Raw genomic sequence first — 16,471 nt, forward strand, 5'->3', positions numbered from 1 at the left:
ATCACATTTGTTAGCCTTGACCCTTGACCTGTAACCCCTTAAAGCCAAGATTGGATTATTTGGATTGACCCTGATTTCTAACTACAGCCCTATCGAACGAAATCTATACCAGAGTCTATCAGTATAGAGGAGTAGATTGGAATGAGAGATCCATGTTTCTCCTTACATACCCGTCAGGCACAACCAGACTGTCATTTTACCGGTAGAGTGGTATATCATACGCGAGATACCCGTTTTCCCACCTATAAAAGCAGCATTCCTTAATTTGAAACGTCGGTATTATGTATTGGTCTGGTATGCAGCCCAAAATTACACCGTCCCACAACCGAGAAGACATGCATAAGTGGATGACAGTCCCGCTATGACAGGCATAATCTGTGGATTATGAGATGAGATTCAAATGGTGCACGAAAGATAATGATTTGGAGGATTCGACTCTATCTATTATGATATATCAGTGAGCCTTTCTTCATCATGCAGTGATATAAAAATGAGGAATCATTCACATGCGCGACATCCAGAGATCAATCATATCGCTTGTTTTTTCCGCAGTGAAAATTATCTCGGATGAATATCGACGATTTCTCTAGGATCGGTCCAGCATCCTATCTGAATAGATATCTCCGGATCATACGGAGCACGGAGTACGGAGTACGGAAGTGGACCTCCCTAAGCGACTTGTACAGTAACTGCCAACTGGACAGTATTGTTCAGGGGACCCATAACCACTCGGCACGTTAGGCACCTGCGCTTCCGAGGTCCATCCCACTACTCCTTATACACGTCTACACAGCCCTCCTATAGTATACTCTAAGCCTATACACAGTCTGATCATTGCAAAAAAGGTCATAAATCATATATCGACGGTGGTGAGGTAACAACAATGCTGCGCCATAGTAACAAAAACCTCTGAAAACGCCCACCCATTTTATCACGACGATCTGTAAACAACATACAACCCCCAATCCAAAATACCATGCACCTTTCAACTAGGCGAACTGTACTTATTCGCCGTTTTCTCTAAATCGCCAACCTTTCCCCGACCCAGTCCCAATTTCCGCCGCAAGTTGATCTCCTTGACAAGAAGACCGCGCTTCCTCCGTCGCGGGGGGTAGTTGATAGGGCTTTCGCCGCCCGTGAAGATCACCAAATCGTAGATAAACGCCCCGAACAGCATTCCGAAGATGCCAGCCATCCAAGGGCCCCACACCCACCAGGCGTGGTGCTCTCGGAACAGGTGGCCGCCCCATCCGGCCATTACGGCTACCAGGCGGGGGCCGAAGTCTCGCGCGCCATTAAAGCATCTATCCGATACAATTAGCAATCAATCAAACCAGGAGCCAAAATGGTAAAAAGGATAATATACCCTCCAGTGTTATACCCAAACGCCAAGCAAAGAATGGTAATCAGAATTCCCACAATAAACGCCTGCATACCCGCCCCAGGCGGCGCATTGGTATCATCACCCAGGGCAAGAATCGTGCCCATGAGGATGGCACTGCCGAAGAACTCATTGAAAAACGCAGTCGCAGGGCTGACGAAGCTCTTCGGCTGAGTGAACATCGCCTGCGCCGCGGGGGACGCGTTCTGATCGACCTTGCTTTGCTTCGCCGTCAGCACGATCGCGTCGTGGTAGATGGCGTAGACGACGCCTCCAGCGGTGATGGCGCCTAGGAGCTGCGCGAGGACGTATATCACGCATTTTTTGGCGGGGAAGCCTCGCCACACGGACATTGATATGGTGATTCCGGGGTTGAGGTGGCCGCCGGAGACGCCGCCTGTCATGTAGATCGCGAGCATGAAGCCGAAGCCCCAGGCGACGCACTGTGAAGCGAAAGATCCGGCTTGGCCTTGCGACGTGACCCATGAGAGCGAGGCGCCTAGGCCGAGACTGACGGCTACTGTCACCTATCATCACTGTTAGCTGAACTCTTCTGGATCTGTTGGATAAGTGAGGGAATTGAAAGAAACATACCCCAAGCCACTCCGCAAGCGGCTCACGCAGATAGTGCCGAATCTTGCACCAAGTGTTGAGGAACTCGCCTTCCTGGTCCTCGCCGGTAGTGTCCCGCTGCGGCCCCGTATCGGTACGGCCTTCCTGTGCATCCATAGCCTCCTGCTCCGTCCGACCCTCAGACTGCCCCGCCCTGGGATCAGCGGCGTTATCCTCCTTGCGATCCTCAGGGAGAATGCCCCGGCGCATGCCGGGCCGCACGACGCGAGGCAGTGGCTGAGAGAGACTCCACACTGGGCCGTCGTCTTCTGACTTGCCCCCGTACTGGGGGTTCAGCGACTCGTACTCTGGTGAAATGTATTGGTTGCCCGAGTGCCAGGGGTTGTGGCCGGCGAGGGAGAACTGCGGCTGCATGCCGGCGCTTGCTCTGCGATCGTGCTCATCGTGGGTGCGTGGTGAGGAGAGACGTTCTCGGTAGCTGGGTTCTGTGGTTTGTGAGTATGGATCTTGATTTGGGGATTGGCTGATAGCAGTACCTCCTCCTGGGTTTTCCTTGTCGCCGTGACGAAGGGTTTCTTCGCTGTCGCCCATGTTCGTGTTATTTCAAATCGGTATCACAATGATGTATAGAAAAGTATATAAAAATGAGACAGGATCTCAGCACGAAGCCGACACGAAAAGAAGATTAAGGAAAGTGGAGAAGAAATAATCTAATTAAAATAAATTAATCTCAAACCAGCAGAGAATATTATAGTGACTACAGTTTTTACAACGCAGTAAGTAAAGACTGACTCGCTTTTTATCCCACGCGGGGACCCAATTGCGTCACGGCCGAAAAAAATCTCAGATTTCCAGGCTCAAGCTCGGCACCGACGTTTCCAAGGTTTTTCCAAGATTTTCCCGCTGTCGGGACCCAGCCAGCGTCACCGTCCAAACGGACTCTCCCAATTACGGGGAAAACATGGTACCGGTGTGTGTTCCAGCGTGGCGAGATCCATGGCGTCATGATGTTTTAACTGACTGCGATTGACGGGTTTCAAGCCGTCGCGGGAGGCGGAAGGCTACTAACTAACTCTATGTATGAACAGCATTTCGCTCTTTTCTTTGCATAAGGGAATCTGATATCGACAAATGGGCTCAAAGCTCGGCTACCTGGGGTTATTGTATAGATAATGATATTCGCGAAGGCGCAGTGCCGATCATCGATTCGTCCAATGTAAAGGCCGATGGCTCAACGGGCCGAGAGCGTCTTTTCATACCTACTATGTCATTTGGTGGTTTGCTTGTTAAATGGGTCTTTTCGAGTATCTACTAAGTGGGTATTCCGATTGAGGCCAGGAGATGTCGCTAAAACTGGGATGGTATAGTTGTCCGCGTGTGGCATTGGTGTCTATCTGTTAGGTACTTTTTCGGCTCTGGTCTGCTAATACCATCCTTTGATCGTGACAGTATCGCCATGCTCCACTTTTGATGCCCACTTGGCTTTGGTATTGTAAAGAATCTCAAATCGATGGTGAAAGGACTGGAATGACGAAGAACGTATGGGAATGATAAGATTGATGAATTCTTGATCATGTAGGTTCTAAAAGACAGTGTAGTGAGGATTCTTGACTCAGTAGTAGATGTCTGACAGAAGGATAGTAGAGTTCCTGCTACTCAGAGGGCCATCTAGAAGTCCTCCTTACCACCTCCTAATTCTGCCACCACAAGGGTTTCCCTTCTTCCACAGTTCTTATCATCTGAGAATAACTTCAGATACCCGCCTGTTTACTAGGTCACATTACATAACATTAAGTGATATTTCTTTATTTACATATATACTTTCTACTCCTGTGTTCAAAAGATATTTTTGTTATTATATCTAATACCTGTCGCGAGAGAACGGGGTTTTTCAAGCACCCAGGGGGACCTGTTATAAATATGGCTGGCCGTTCCTTCTGTTCCTTCAAAAGATTAAACCATAGTTATTAATACTGCAGGTAGCTAGATAGGTCAATGGAGCCAGGTTCCGCCACACCCTTGACAACTACTAATGATGATGAATGAACCCCCGCGAAGACACGAGGACCACAGATTCGGCGATGTGTGGGGAGGCGTAGGCAGCTCGCCAGGATGACCGCTCTCTCGCCCCTATAACGAACACCAAAGACGACAATAACCCCACGACTGCAATGCGACTAATGGGCTTAACATTCCACAGCCGAGATGCGAGCCCCACATTCCCATCCAATTTGTCAAAGCCCCAGAAGTTGTCACTGTATATAGGATACGGGACGTAGCCGCTCACTTAGAATGGGTGCTCGCCTGCTCGCTTATGGAACACATGAATAACTTAGGTAGTTTATGGATAATTTATTTAGAAAATCCCTTTTCCGAGGCCTAAAACAAAACATGACCAAAGCTCCTGTACAATCTGAAACACTCTGTCAAGCCAATATCTTAGTAAACCATCTCGTAATATCACCACTTCCATTCTTTTTTCGGTTCATGAAAAAGAACGTATCCAGAAGCATTTTCTCATGACTAGCCTTCTCTGTAATAATGAAGTTGAGGTGGCTTTGTTGATGATGTGGCTGTTGTTCATTGGTCTCGCTGCCGGCAGAACTTGATTTGGTCTCTGCAAGTGCTTGTTTGATCAATCTTGCAAATGCAGATATCTCATCAAAGAGTATCTCCCCGCTTCCTGTCCAGAGCATAATCTCAGTGACCACGCTACTGACTACTTTGACCCAATATTCAACTGGAGCCTTTATGGGTTGCATGTAGTAATCGCCTTTGCTCTGGGCTCCAACATAACTTTGGACGGCATTGTCGATAGCTTCAACTGTTATGTAGTCTGATCTAAAATTCGATTGGAAAGACGGTGAAGAAGTGTCGAATGATATCCAAGGGGAGATGAAGAGTGCGCCCAGGAGCGGAGTTGAGAGCTGAATTGACGGGACAAGGCCGGAGGGATGTGGATAGGCAAGATGGAGGAGTAGCGCACCAATCAAATTGCCACCAGCTGAATCACCACCCAGTATGATCTCGATAAGGGAACAAAATCAGTGTTGGTGGGGGGTATAATGCGAAGAACACATACTGAGGAAGGTTTTCGGTTCCGCTGGTCTAGCAGATATCGAAGGGCTGTTGCAGCTTGTATAAGCTGCCCAGGGTATCGTGTACCAGGCGCAAGAGTATATGCAAGAGAAAAGACAGCAAATGAGTGACCTTTCTTGCATAGTTTCTTTTGAAGCTTGAACTGATATGAAACATGGCCAGGGGTTGCACTTATGACAAACCCACCACCTGTACGTTCGAATTGTTTATATCAGTAAAGGTTGTCTGACCAGTACGCTTAAGAGAGTTGAGCATGTATACCATGGAAGTAAAGCATAACATATTCCGCGTCTCGTCTTCCAATCCACAGCCCTTTCGCGTCACCACCGAGGTCAACAATATCTGGCTTGCGTAGCCTTGCTCTGCTAATGAGATTATATGTGGTTTCTGTCGATGGTAGAGCATATTGCGCTGTTTCGACAGATGTTTCGGACGTAATGACACGAAGACCACTGTTTAGGACGTCCCTTGCGTATTTGGGAGCGCCTTCTTGCTTCTGGAACGGGGCTACGACTGCACACCTGGAGGAGGCGAGAGCTAGCTATAGAGTAAGCAGGGGCTTGTTACTATTGCGTGTGGAAACCTACTAGCTTTTGCAGCGACTCGTACTATATTACGCTTCCTGCCCCTTTGATGATTTCTGGCCATGGTGTCCTGGGGTCAAGCGAAAATATTTTAATTGTTGGCTTATTACTTGTATCATGTAAATAGCAAGCAACTTGGTCAAATTTGTCACCCGTCGACAGTATAACACTAAGGGTTTGTTAGCATCCATGTAACTCCCTAAGCCACGGGCCGAGGGTCAATTCGGTCCTACGCGAGCTTAGATACATCGATCCTAAATCAACTAGCAAATCACATGTTGCAGAGTACATCATCGATGCTAGCAGGTAGGAGAAGATCGTCCATGCTGGGTATGTACAGAAATGTGACAGAAGTCATGACTTTCCATGTTATTCGGCTCTGGGATTTGAAGTTTCCGTTTCTGGTTTGTATGGAATGGTTTCGAGATAACCTGTAATAGTTGGCTACCTGCGTTGCTTGGACTTCTAGGTTAATAACACCACAGATTAATTAAATACAGCACTAATAAACTTCCTAACTAGACAGGGAATACTGGCGTGTACTTTTCACTATCTGCGCACGTTGAATGATTGAAATGAGTATCTCGAGAATCAGGATCAGCGACACTATGATTGAGTTTTACTTAAACCTGTTCTAAGTATTCTAGTCGACCTGTGTTATCCACTTGTCGAACTTGTAGTTACAAAGCCCTTATCAGATCTAAAGCGGGTGCCGTGGCTGAACAACAGACCGGTCTCGGCGAGATTAATCTGGGGAAAATAGGGCATTAGACAAGATCTCACCACTATGAAAAGATCTCGGGGACAGATAACCTTAAACGAACGCCCAGTATATTGAATGGTATCATATACTCGATAGTCAGATAGCTACTGGTCTGTTTGTGATAGTGTTGTTCGAATAGTAGGATTTTCAGTTTGCCACGCGTACAACGCGCCTTCATCAGCTTCAACACATACTTCACATACTTCTGACAGCTTGACTTGGACTCCGAAGGTTCTCTCTATCAAAAAGTAGTTTGGATTGACTATGGTTTTAGGTTAAACTTATCCTGATATAGCGTGAAACATAGTACACCTGTAGCCAGCTGTATGTGGTTAATGTGCATATTCATAGTCCAGGGGAAATTCCTTGACCGAAGAGATGTAGTATACCTCCAAAGTATAGATAGTCATTACATGCAATATCAGGCGCCGTCTTTATATATGTATTAGTTTATATACACCTCTGCGATGGTAGTTGGCCGCTGCTTGCTGGTAATCTCCGATCAAAGATTTGTGATTTGTCGCTCTCGGTACTATACTCGGGGATATCACTAATCAAAAGACTATATCGACCCATTCCCGTGGCATCACCATAAGAACTGCAAACGACCCAGAGCATTCACTCAATATTCCTGTCTGTAAACCGAGGTCTTTATGATGTTGTATAGTCAAATTGGCATGGTTACCGATCAAATAAGTGTCAAAAATGACAGCTCCACTTTGCGATCATTCTTTCTCCATGAAAATGGCGTACCGAGGCAATAACAACCATGCCATGGAAGTGAATATATATATAGTTAGGTATCCTATTTGAGTATATGTGGCTACCGTTACATTTAAATTCCGGCTCCACGACCAGTCTTATCTACCCGACTTACCCCGGACCTTCCAAAGGTATGCTACGTTGTGGTGTTCAACTTCAGGACTCATACGCTGACGAAGAAGGAGACAGGAAGACACCGAAACCGCCAGCATATAATTCAAGTCAAAAGTGCAAGATGGCTACCACACCTCAATACAAGTACAAATATTGGACCGTCCAATTTCCTCGCGAGCATGTTGCCCATGTAGAAATCAATCGCCCCGATAAGCTCAATGCTTTCATTCAACAGTATGCTCCTTCCAAAACCCTAGCCCAGCAGCCTGGTCATACTGACATAGGGTCTAGAATGTGGCTTGAAATGCGACAACTCTTTGACCAACTCTCAGTGGATCCTCGCGTCCGCGCTATCGTCCTGACAGGCGCCGGCGATCGAGCCTTCACCGCCGGTCTCGATGTAAAAGCAGCATCTACTGAGATATTTGGTGACAAGGGCGGGGCCGACACCGCGCGCAAGGCAATCATTCTGCGCCGATATGTCCTCGCCTTCCAGGACTGCCTCACGGCCATTGAGCGCTGTGAAAAGACGGTCATCTGCGCGATGCACGGGTTCGCCTACGGGTTCGCCATCGACATCTCCTCCGCGACCGACATCCGCATCTGCACGCAGGACGTGCAGTTTGCCGTCAAAGAGGTCGATATTGGAATGGCGGCGGATATTGGCGTCTTGAGCCGCTTGCCAAAGATTGTCGGCAGTTATGGCTGGGTGAAGGAGGTGGCTATCTCGGCACGAATCTTTGGTGCGGATGAGGCCCTGCGAGTGGGCTTTGTGAACGCAATCCACAGCTCTAAAGCTGCGGCAGTACAGGCTGCTCTTGACCTGGCCGGGTTGATTGCGCAGAAGAGTCCTGTGGCAGTGTTGGGTACGAAGGAGTTGCTCAACTATTCACGGGATCATTCTATCAATGACGGTAAGCTTTTTTTTTTTTGGGGTACATTTCGCGGTTTGCGATGCTAATTGGGGCCAGGACTCCGTTACACCGCAGTCTGGAACAGTGGTGCCATCCAAACAGACGACGTTCCCGCTGCTTTAACGTCGAGCATGGAGAAGCGGGTCCCTACGTTTGAAAAATTGTGATTTTACGGCGACAAACCGACAAATTGACGGAAAAAGGTTTAGATAGCAGGTAGAATAAGACACATGAGATAATCATTTGCTATTTGATCAAAGTATTGGAAATCTCTCAAACTTAAAGAATGCGACGAGGTTTTGCATCTTGTTGTCGGGCTCTAAAATAGAAACAGCCAGTATATCGTGGGATAATCGATGACCTACCGTGAATGGGATTTCGGAAGGTGAAGGGAAATGGCAGGCTTCAACACCAATGCAATGATATTGCTGTCGCATAAGAGTCAAGCGTGCAATCCGCAAATCGATCACTATCATTTCCCACAGGTCTCCAGTTGGAGGCGGATCTATTATAAAGAATGAGATTCACAAGTATGAGTGGAAGGGTGTTGTGACCTATTTCTGCTACTGCTACTTCTACCGTATCTACAAGTTCGGTCGGTGGGAGAGCAGCTCCTGGGGGCCGCCCGGTCCCGAATGGTCGAACTCATAAGCCAAAATCTCCAAATTCCATCCCCGGTACTTCCTCCATATATCCATATGTTCCATGGTTGATACTCCGGCTACTTGCCCACTCAGAGCAAGAATATGTGAGCGGTGATATATTGAAACATATTGATTTAACTGAAAGAAAGGCTTCAAATCCAATAGGTGGTACTTTTCGAACTATTCGGTTTACTGCCCAGCCTGGGTTTCCAATTGTGTAGCGCGAAGTATCTCTCCCAGAGCTCTCTCAGTCCGCAAATATGTGCGTTTCCCTTTCGAGAACCAGAAGCCGATAGCAACCACAAGCATAATCCCAAATACCGCAACGGCATAGTTCATCCCGGCGGTAGTCGGAGAGGGCTCACCGGGAAAGAAGAAAAACACGGTAGTAACACAACAGTATATCAAACCGACCCAATATATAGCAGGGCCCAGACGTCCGAGGGAAAACTCTCCCCGTGGAAGATCCACCTTGCCGAAAATCACCAGCGCGAATATCGGGATCCCGTATGAGATGGTCAGGGCGATTGTGGAGACGCTCACTACTGCTTGGATGGCAGCCTCCGTAAAGAAGTATAGAACACCCACTAGGGCGATAATAACACCCTGAGCCCATAGGGCTCGTGCTGGGACTTTCCAATAGCTATCCACATGCGTCAGATAGTTGCTATATGGGAGTCCGCCATCGCGTGCAAATCCCCATGTTAAGCGAGAAGCAGTTGTGATAATGCTAACGCCTTGCCAAATTCCGTGAAATACGAAGATGGCGAAAAGTGCGACCGTTCCTTGAGGACCAACGGTCTCTGTAAAAAGTTCCACGAAAGGAAGTCCTGACGGAGGATCCAAAACTCCCTTTAGGTTCTGAATGCAGAAAAGGCAAATTATCATGAATATTATGCCTGATATAGTGCCGGAGACTATGGAAAGCCAAAGAATCCGCGGTCCATACTTCTGAGGGTGCGGTATTTCTTCGATAAGATGGATCACAGAATCGAAAGCTGTTAAACCATAGGCTGACTGCACAAGCCCTAAGAACCAGACAGTACCATCGCTCCACCCAGTGTTGTTGATCCATTGGCCGAAGACGAAGGAAGGCTGTTGGAAAGAAAGATCGTCTTTGGTGCCCACTGCGATAAGAATGGCGAGAGAGAAAAGAACAAACTCCCCTGCGAACCAAACTCCGACGGCATTATTGAACCAGCGGAGTATCCAATCTTTGCGGCACGCGATGACATTGCAAATTGTCATCAGCAGGGTGATACCGACGTAAATGACGAACTTCAGCCACCCCGTGCTAATCCCAGTCCAATCATTATCAAACACAATCTTCATTCCGAGGATAAGCTCTGTCATGAACACATTCTGCGATGCCGCAAGAGTCCACCAACCAAACACATTAATCCAAGCACAGGAATATGAAACGAATCGACCAAGTGACGATTTCCAGAGACGAGAAACGTAGTATGCTTGCCCTAATGCGGTGGGCATGCTGCTACACAGTTCCCCAAGAGAAAGTGCCACGCAAAGGTTGCAGAATGCGACAAGACAAAGGCCCCAAAGTATTGTAATCGGTCCTCCATTCGTCAGTCCATTTGCGAGGTCGACTGCAAAGGTTTTCCAGGTACCAAGGACGCTGAATGATAGGGCAAACATGCTCCAGGGACTGAATTTACGTGAAAGGCTTTGGACATGGCCCATTATAGCCAGGTTTTCGGCATCATCGGTGGATTTCTCGGCTGAGCCCATCTTGTCAATGGTTGATGGCTTCTCTGGATCCATATTGGGGAGCGGTTGGTGTCGTTCTTTATGAGCTTTGAGAAGTATATAAAAATGTAGGAGCAATTGAGCAATTGAGCAAAATAAAAAATCAATAAATTCCCTCATTGAAGGGAGCTTGGGGGTATTTGTACTTAGTAGTGTCTGTAATTTTCTATAATGAATTTCCCCGGATTTCTTGTCGATATACATTCCGGAGATCACTTAGCGGGGATTAGATGCTGTATCCACGAGGATCGTAGAGAATGGCTGCACACTACCCCACCATATGGCATATTGGTATCCTTCGGTAAATTTGGCTATGGGTTTATCCCAATCAATTGCCAGTTAAGGAAGTGTTTGAGGCCTCTTGTCATACGAGTTTCCTAAATCAACACATGCATGCATTAGCACCATCAATTAGGTTTCGGCCATCGGTGCCAAAGAAATCAATCCATGTAATTGCCGAGCTGAGCTTCAATGTTAGAGTTGGTAGCCTTCGCCGGCTTATGTCGTCCTATCTTCACTCACTCGTACAGCCTCGTAATAGTCTTGCTCCTTAATCTGCCCGATTTCTTTCCTGTTTAAGTGTCAAATGATTGTCGTAGTAAGTTAGCTACGGAAAATCACCGGTCTTCCCCATTCTAGAGCTTTGTGCTGCACCATAAGTTAACCTATAAGGTGCATTTATACCAAATCATGTGGAGATATGCGTGTACCCACCACTGTAGCAGTGCCATTAGAGCATGACTGACCAAAATATGACAGCACTAAGTCGAACTTGGTAATTAAATTGACCACGCTAGAAACTCTACTCTGTACGGAGTAGACGGGATGGAAATAGATGAGACGATCTCATCCGAGTATGCGGCATGAACTCCGCCTTCGATCGTTTTGGCTATAAATTGCACTTCCTACTCCTATTTCATATCTAACCATCTTGCTACGTTCTATATCTTACATCGATAAGATCTTCCTCAATGGCTTCCTTTCCCGTGCAACGTGCCCTGAAATCGTGGTGGAGAACCCAGCTGCATCGACTTGACGACTATAGATCTTCCGAACAGGTGCCAGAGGAATCAGATGTGGTGATCATCGGAGCTGGAATATCAGGCGTATCGGTTGCATATCATCTCCTCAACCAGAATAAGGGACATAATGGACCACAGATCACGATACTAGAGGCACGCGAAGCCTGCTCTGGAGCAACGGGTCGAAATGGTAAGTCATCGGATTGTCGTTCATTTTCAATCCATCACTAAATTTTAAACAATACACTAGGTGGGCACTTAAAGCCAGACCCTTACAACTTCATTGGTGAAATTGCCGCAGAATACGGCCCGGAGGCAGCCGAAGAGGTCGCCAAGTTTGAGCGTGCCCATATTGACGCTATTCGGGAGCTTGTGCAGACTGAAAATATTGACTGTGACTTTGTATTGACAAAGGCCGTCGATGTTCAGTTGAATCCAAGAGAGTGTAGGAATATCAAGGCCAGCTTTGATCAGTTGCCAGGCCTTGGTGTCGAATCCGCTAGACGAGTGGACTTCTATGGACAAACGGATGCGGAAGAGGTAAGTTCTACAGAGTTTAAAAATCTGCTGCAATTGATAGTAGACTGATTTCCTCTAGCGATCTCGTGTCAAGGGTGCCCATGGTTGTCTCAGCTACGAAGCGGGCCATATATGGCCCTACAAACTTGTTCTACATATTCTTGACCGTTGCGTTGAGCGAGGAGCAAAACTTTACACGCATACTCCTGCGCAGTCCATCTCATCGGAGAGAGACGCTTCCGGAAAATGGACGGTGAATACACCAAGGGGATCAATCAAGACGCAACATGTGGTCTTCGCCAGTAATGCATACACGCCGGCTATTCTTCCCATGTACTCGGGCAAGATTGTCCCAGTGCGTGGGGTCTGTTGCAGAATAGTACCAACTCGTCCGGTGGAGAAACTCACAGAAACATACACTTTGAGATGGTCTGGACGTGAGTTTGACTATCTCATTCCTCGTGAAGATGGGAGCATTGTCGTCGGCGGTGCCTGGAGTAAATACTATCAGGACGCAAGCAATTGGTACAACGTCGCCAATGATGGCGAGATGATAGAACCCGCCAAGGAGTATTTTCGTAATTATATGCAACGGCATTTCCACGGTTGGGAGCAAAGCGGTGCATATATCGACCATATTTGGACCGGAAGTAAGCCAACCCAACCACCTACCACATTTGGAAAAAAATGTTAACTGAGTTCTCTAGTCATGGGATATTCGACAGACTCGCTGCCTCATATTGGGCAGATACCAGGAAAACCTGGCCAACTTATCATTGCTGGCTTTACCGGTCACGGAATGCCTCAAGCATGGCTTTCCGGTAAGGGTGTGGCAGCGATGGTAGCGGAGGGGATTCCGTTCGCTCAATCGGGGATTCCAAAGTTGTTTGAGACCACTCAGATTCGCCTTGAAAACAACAGAAATGACATCCTTGAAAGTATGGAAGATCCTAACCAGCCGCGTTCACGACTATGATATGCTACCAGCACGGTAAAGTCGGCACAGTGTCACCGAATAGGAAGCGTATATCTCAAGTTCCTTGGATGTGATAGGAATAGAATCAAGCTCATTGACGAGCCTAAATATGATTTCATTTTCCACTAGTAAAAAAGAACATGTTGTCTGAAACTTCAAGTTGATAGGGTACTCCTCGCTTATCATAGTCTAAAAAACTCCGCATTCGCATATCTCCGGTCTAAGTAGATGAGTAGATGAAACCTTACCACGCATAATCCATTGGTTGTTGGCGTCCAAATCACCTTAGTTGCTATATAATACTATTCAGATACTCGGATGTTTGTAGGATGCGTTCTACCCCCATCATCTCCTCTTAGAAGTGGCGGGTCCTCAGTCTTCTTTGTGAAAGGGCATCAATTATTATATTCTACTCGTCCTAAGGCAAATACCTATACTGTCTATGCCTTCAAAACGTGAGCGAACGGTCCAAGGCTCATGTTGGTCCTGCAAACAGCGCCGGGTAAGGTGCGATCTTACAAGGCCTCTATGCCGGAAATGTATATTGTCCGGAGCGAAATGCAGCTACGACAGGTTTCTGATAAGATGGAAAGAATGGCCAATGAAAAAAACCCCAACCACGGATCAGTCGTCCGATATGAGCTTGACAATACACTTGAACGACAATTCTCTGGCTGTTGGTGACCTTCGGGCCCTCGAGTACTTTGAATCCGTTCTATCGTGGCCTGCCGTATTCGGAGGCCAACGATCAGTCTTTGTACCTAGATCGTACCACCTTGAATATTACTGCTTGCTTCCTGAATAAGCCTGTCTCATCCATATTATAGATATCTTCCCCATTAAATTCCCTAGAGATCGTACAGATTCCAGCCATTTCTTCTTCAGCCTCTTGAGTTATTGATCCTGCTTCACCATGCCGATTTTGTGATTCGATATTGTGTCGCTGTTTGAATCGATGAAGCCAACCAGAGCTGGAATGAGGTTCTGGCTTATCTTTATATTGTGGTAATGATCTCCAGATATCACGAGCTTTTGCAATAAGAATCTCTCCGATTGTAAAGCCACCACGGGATTCAATAAGGTGTTGCCAATCAAAAAGGATACTCTCAAATCTATATATAAGAGTCTTTCAGCTCTTTAACTTTAAAAGAGTCTGATAATAGCTAAATGAATTGATCCAACATAAGCCCGTTCTTTGAGACCCTGAGACATTGATACTCATTGAATGCTGACTTCCAAACACAGACATAGAGAATTCTAGCAGTTTATTATATGCTGTTCACTTTTGTACATGATGGTTATATCTGTTCTTTGAGAGGCGATTAATTGATACAACTGATGTTTCCGTTCATAGAGCCAATTTGTACTGAGATCGTTGAATCGAACTCAAATGTCACTTCACCGGACTCCAGACTCCAGACTCCATACACGGCGTTCTCGAGTTGTCTACCATGTCCAGTTGGGCATGGAGATACTACCCACATTCTTCAAATGTGTATAAAACAGGAGAAAAAAAAAAAAAAAAAAAAAGGGGGAACAAGATAAAAGAAAAGAGAACAGAAAAAAAAAAAAAAAAAAAAAAGAAACAAGAGGGGCAAGAAGAAAAAAAGGACGGGCAATCTAAATCACCTCATCTCGCTCCCACCCGGTAGCCCGCAAGTTCTCAATACCCTTACCTGGATGCGGCTTGGACGGATCCTTATACTTAGCCGTATAAGGGTTGGGGTCCATCTGCTGCAAATTGCTCAGAGTATGGTTCACCTCGCGGTGCTTCGCCTCGTCCGCGCGGACATAATACAGCAAATCCTTGATCGTCCGCTGTCCCTCAGGCATCTTCCAGTACTGAATGGCGATCTCGGGCGCTTGCTCATTCTCCCAATGGGGGAGCTTCCCCGCCTCAAGTTCCTGGATGGATCGCGTGTAGGTGATGACGGCTTCTTCTTCGAGATATCCGACGAAGCGGTGGCAGGTGCGCGGGGACATCAGGTAGGAGAGGAAGAAGCCGTTGAAGAAGACGCCCTGCGCGCCGAGGACGAGCAGACGCATGGTCCATTTCGGTTCGGAGAGTTTCATGAACGTTAGGAGGTGCATGCGCTCGTTGAAGGCTTCTTCGAGCAGGGTTTCGATCCTACGGGAGTCAGTCAACTATGAGGATGACAGAGGAATTAGGGCTGGACTGGCTCACCATCCGTTGTCTCGCTTCATCCGTCTCAGACTTCTCAAGTGTCGGAGCATGCCGCCTACCATGCCGGGCACACCGGCCACACTTTCCAGGAAGATATACCGCGTGAGCCACTTCGACTCCGTCATCTGGAACTTGGGATCGCCTTCTTGGCCGGGCTTGGGATGTTTGTACCCCGATACTAAGTCCATACCCCAGCGCAATACGCGGACTGTCCCGAGAGCCACCCAATCCGACCAGTCTTTTGCCTGGCGATGAGCGATCGTGACGTGCCGCATTTGTTCGTCGGTGTAGCTGGTGCTATCAGTTAATGGCCTATAACATTATGTTGAGAAGAGGGTCAGATGGGAGCTTACACAGGATGTACCCAAACCGTCTCGACTTCTCTGATACGGGGCGCATCAGGGGGCGGGAAGTAATCTTTTATCTGGTGCTGGGGCGTCGAGGAGAACAGACGGTGGCTGCGCGCGGGATGCTGATACGTTTTGGCTGATAGTGGTTCTGGTAGACCCTTTGCCGCGGCGGCTTTGGAGAACCCTTGAATTGCGACGGGTAGGCATGGTTTGGTGAGGGAGGCTGCCCGGATGGGCGCTGTTGAAACCAATAGACTCATGATGAGCTATGATAGCTGATGCGATGCGATGTGATGCGATGCGATGCTCTATCGATGAGGATCACAGAACGTCAAGAGTAAGTACTAGCAAGGGTATAGTCTAGACAAGCAGATCGACAAACGTCGAAATCGAAAGGAAATAAATTTAAGTTGTAAGTCAGGTCATCGATGAGTGACATTTTCTTTCAGGTCTTTATAGTACCTACTTATACTCAATACAACATTCGACGGATCCGGAGCCAACACGAGCGGAACCACAACTAAGCCAGAAATTCTTTCAAGTCATCAGGAACCAGGAGGGCAAATCCCCTCGTAGACAGGACCCGATAGGACCCAGTAGGTCTTCAGCCACGGTGACTTGTAAGAGTGGGTATAGTTCGATGACCTCAACAAGCAGACGCCGATCGATCTGACTGGTGGGGTGCCTTAGGAACGGGACCCGGTGCCCTAGTTTTCTATATAATTTGGACATTCCCGCAAAGTCTATGACCGCTGCAACTGGACCCATGTTGGGTGCCTTGAATAGTAGACCTACTATTTAACACTCCAAGTGACAGCGAT

General features: G+C 47.3%; 5 protein-coding genes across 5 annotated transcripts; 2 read left to right on the forward strand and 3 right to left on the reverse strand.

Moving 5' to 3' along the window:
* Window positions 1-985: 985 nt before the first annotated feature.
* Window positions 986-2,545, reverse strand: BDW47DRAFT_122863 (putative aquaglyceroporin; the record flags this gene model as incomplete). The annotated part of the gene is made up of 4 exons (XM_024815937.1): window positions 986-1,304; window positions 1,367-1,908; window positions 1,976-2,439; window positions 2,491-2,545. The coding sequence occupies 4 exons, from the start codon at window positions 2,543-2,545 to the stop codon at window positions 986-988; spliced, it is 1,380 nt and encodes a 459-aa protein (XP_024675318.1).
* A 4,822-nt stretch (window positions 2,546-7,367) lies between these two features.
* Window positions 7,368-8,357, forward strand: BDW47DRAFT_133696 (ClpP/crotonase-like domain-containing protein; the record flags this gene model as incomplete). Its single annotated transcript, XM_024817901.1, has 3 exons — window positions 7,368-7,510; window positions 7,568-8,190; window positions 8,248-8,357. Exons 1-3 carry the CDS (start codon window positions 7,398-7,400, stop codon window positions 8,355-8,357), a joined length of 846 nt encoding a protein of 281 aa, XP_024675319.1. The 5' UTR covers window positions 7,368-7,397.
* Window positions 8,358-9,023: 666 nt separating this feature from the next.
* On the reverse strand, window positions 9,024-10,613 carry BDW47DRAFT_133698 (amino acid permease family protein; the record flags this gene model as incomplete). Its single annotated transcript, XM_024817902.1, has 1 exon — window positions 9,024-10,613. One exon carries the CDS (start codon window positions 10,611-10,613, stop codon window positions 9,024-9,026), a length of 1,590 nt encoding a protein of 529 aa, XP_024675320.1.
* A 956-nt stretch (window positions 10,614-11,569) lies between these two features.
* On the forward strand, window positions 11,570-13,115 carry BDW47DRAFT_133699 (NAD(P)/FAD-dependent oxidoreductase; the record flags this gene model as incomplete). Its single annotated transcript, XM_024817903.1, has 4 exons — window positions 11,570-11,810; window positions 11,871-12,160; window positions 12,219-12,789; window positions 12,847-13,115. The coding sequence occupies 4 exons, from the start codon at window positions 11,570-11,572 to the stop codon at window positions 13,113-13,115; spliced, it is 1,371 nt and encodes a 456-aa protein (XP_024675321.1).
* Window positions 13,116-14,735: 1,620 nt separating this feature from the next.
* Window positions 14,736-15,910, reverse strand: BDW47DRAFT_115465 (alternative oxidase; the record flags this gene model as incomplete). The annotated part of the gene is made up of 3 exons (XM_024814800.1): window positions 14,736-15,243; window positions 15,301-15,591; window positions 15,654-15,910. 3 exons carry the CDS (start codon window positions 15,908-15,910, stop codon window positions 14,736-14,738), a joined length of 1,056 nt encoding a protein of 351 aa, XP_024675322.1.
* Between the last annotated feature and the right edge of the window lie 561 nt (window positions 15,911-16,471).

The sequence above is a fragment of the Aspergillus candidus genome (assembly GCF_002847045.1).
Source record: "Aspergillus candidus strain CBS 102.13 unplaced genomic scaffold BDW47scaffold_5, whole genome shotgun sequence".
Lineage (NCBI taxonomy): Eukaryota > Fungi > Ascomycota > Eurotiomycetes > Eurotiales > Aspergillaceae > Aspergillus > Aspergillus candidus.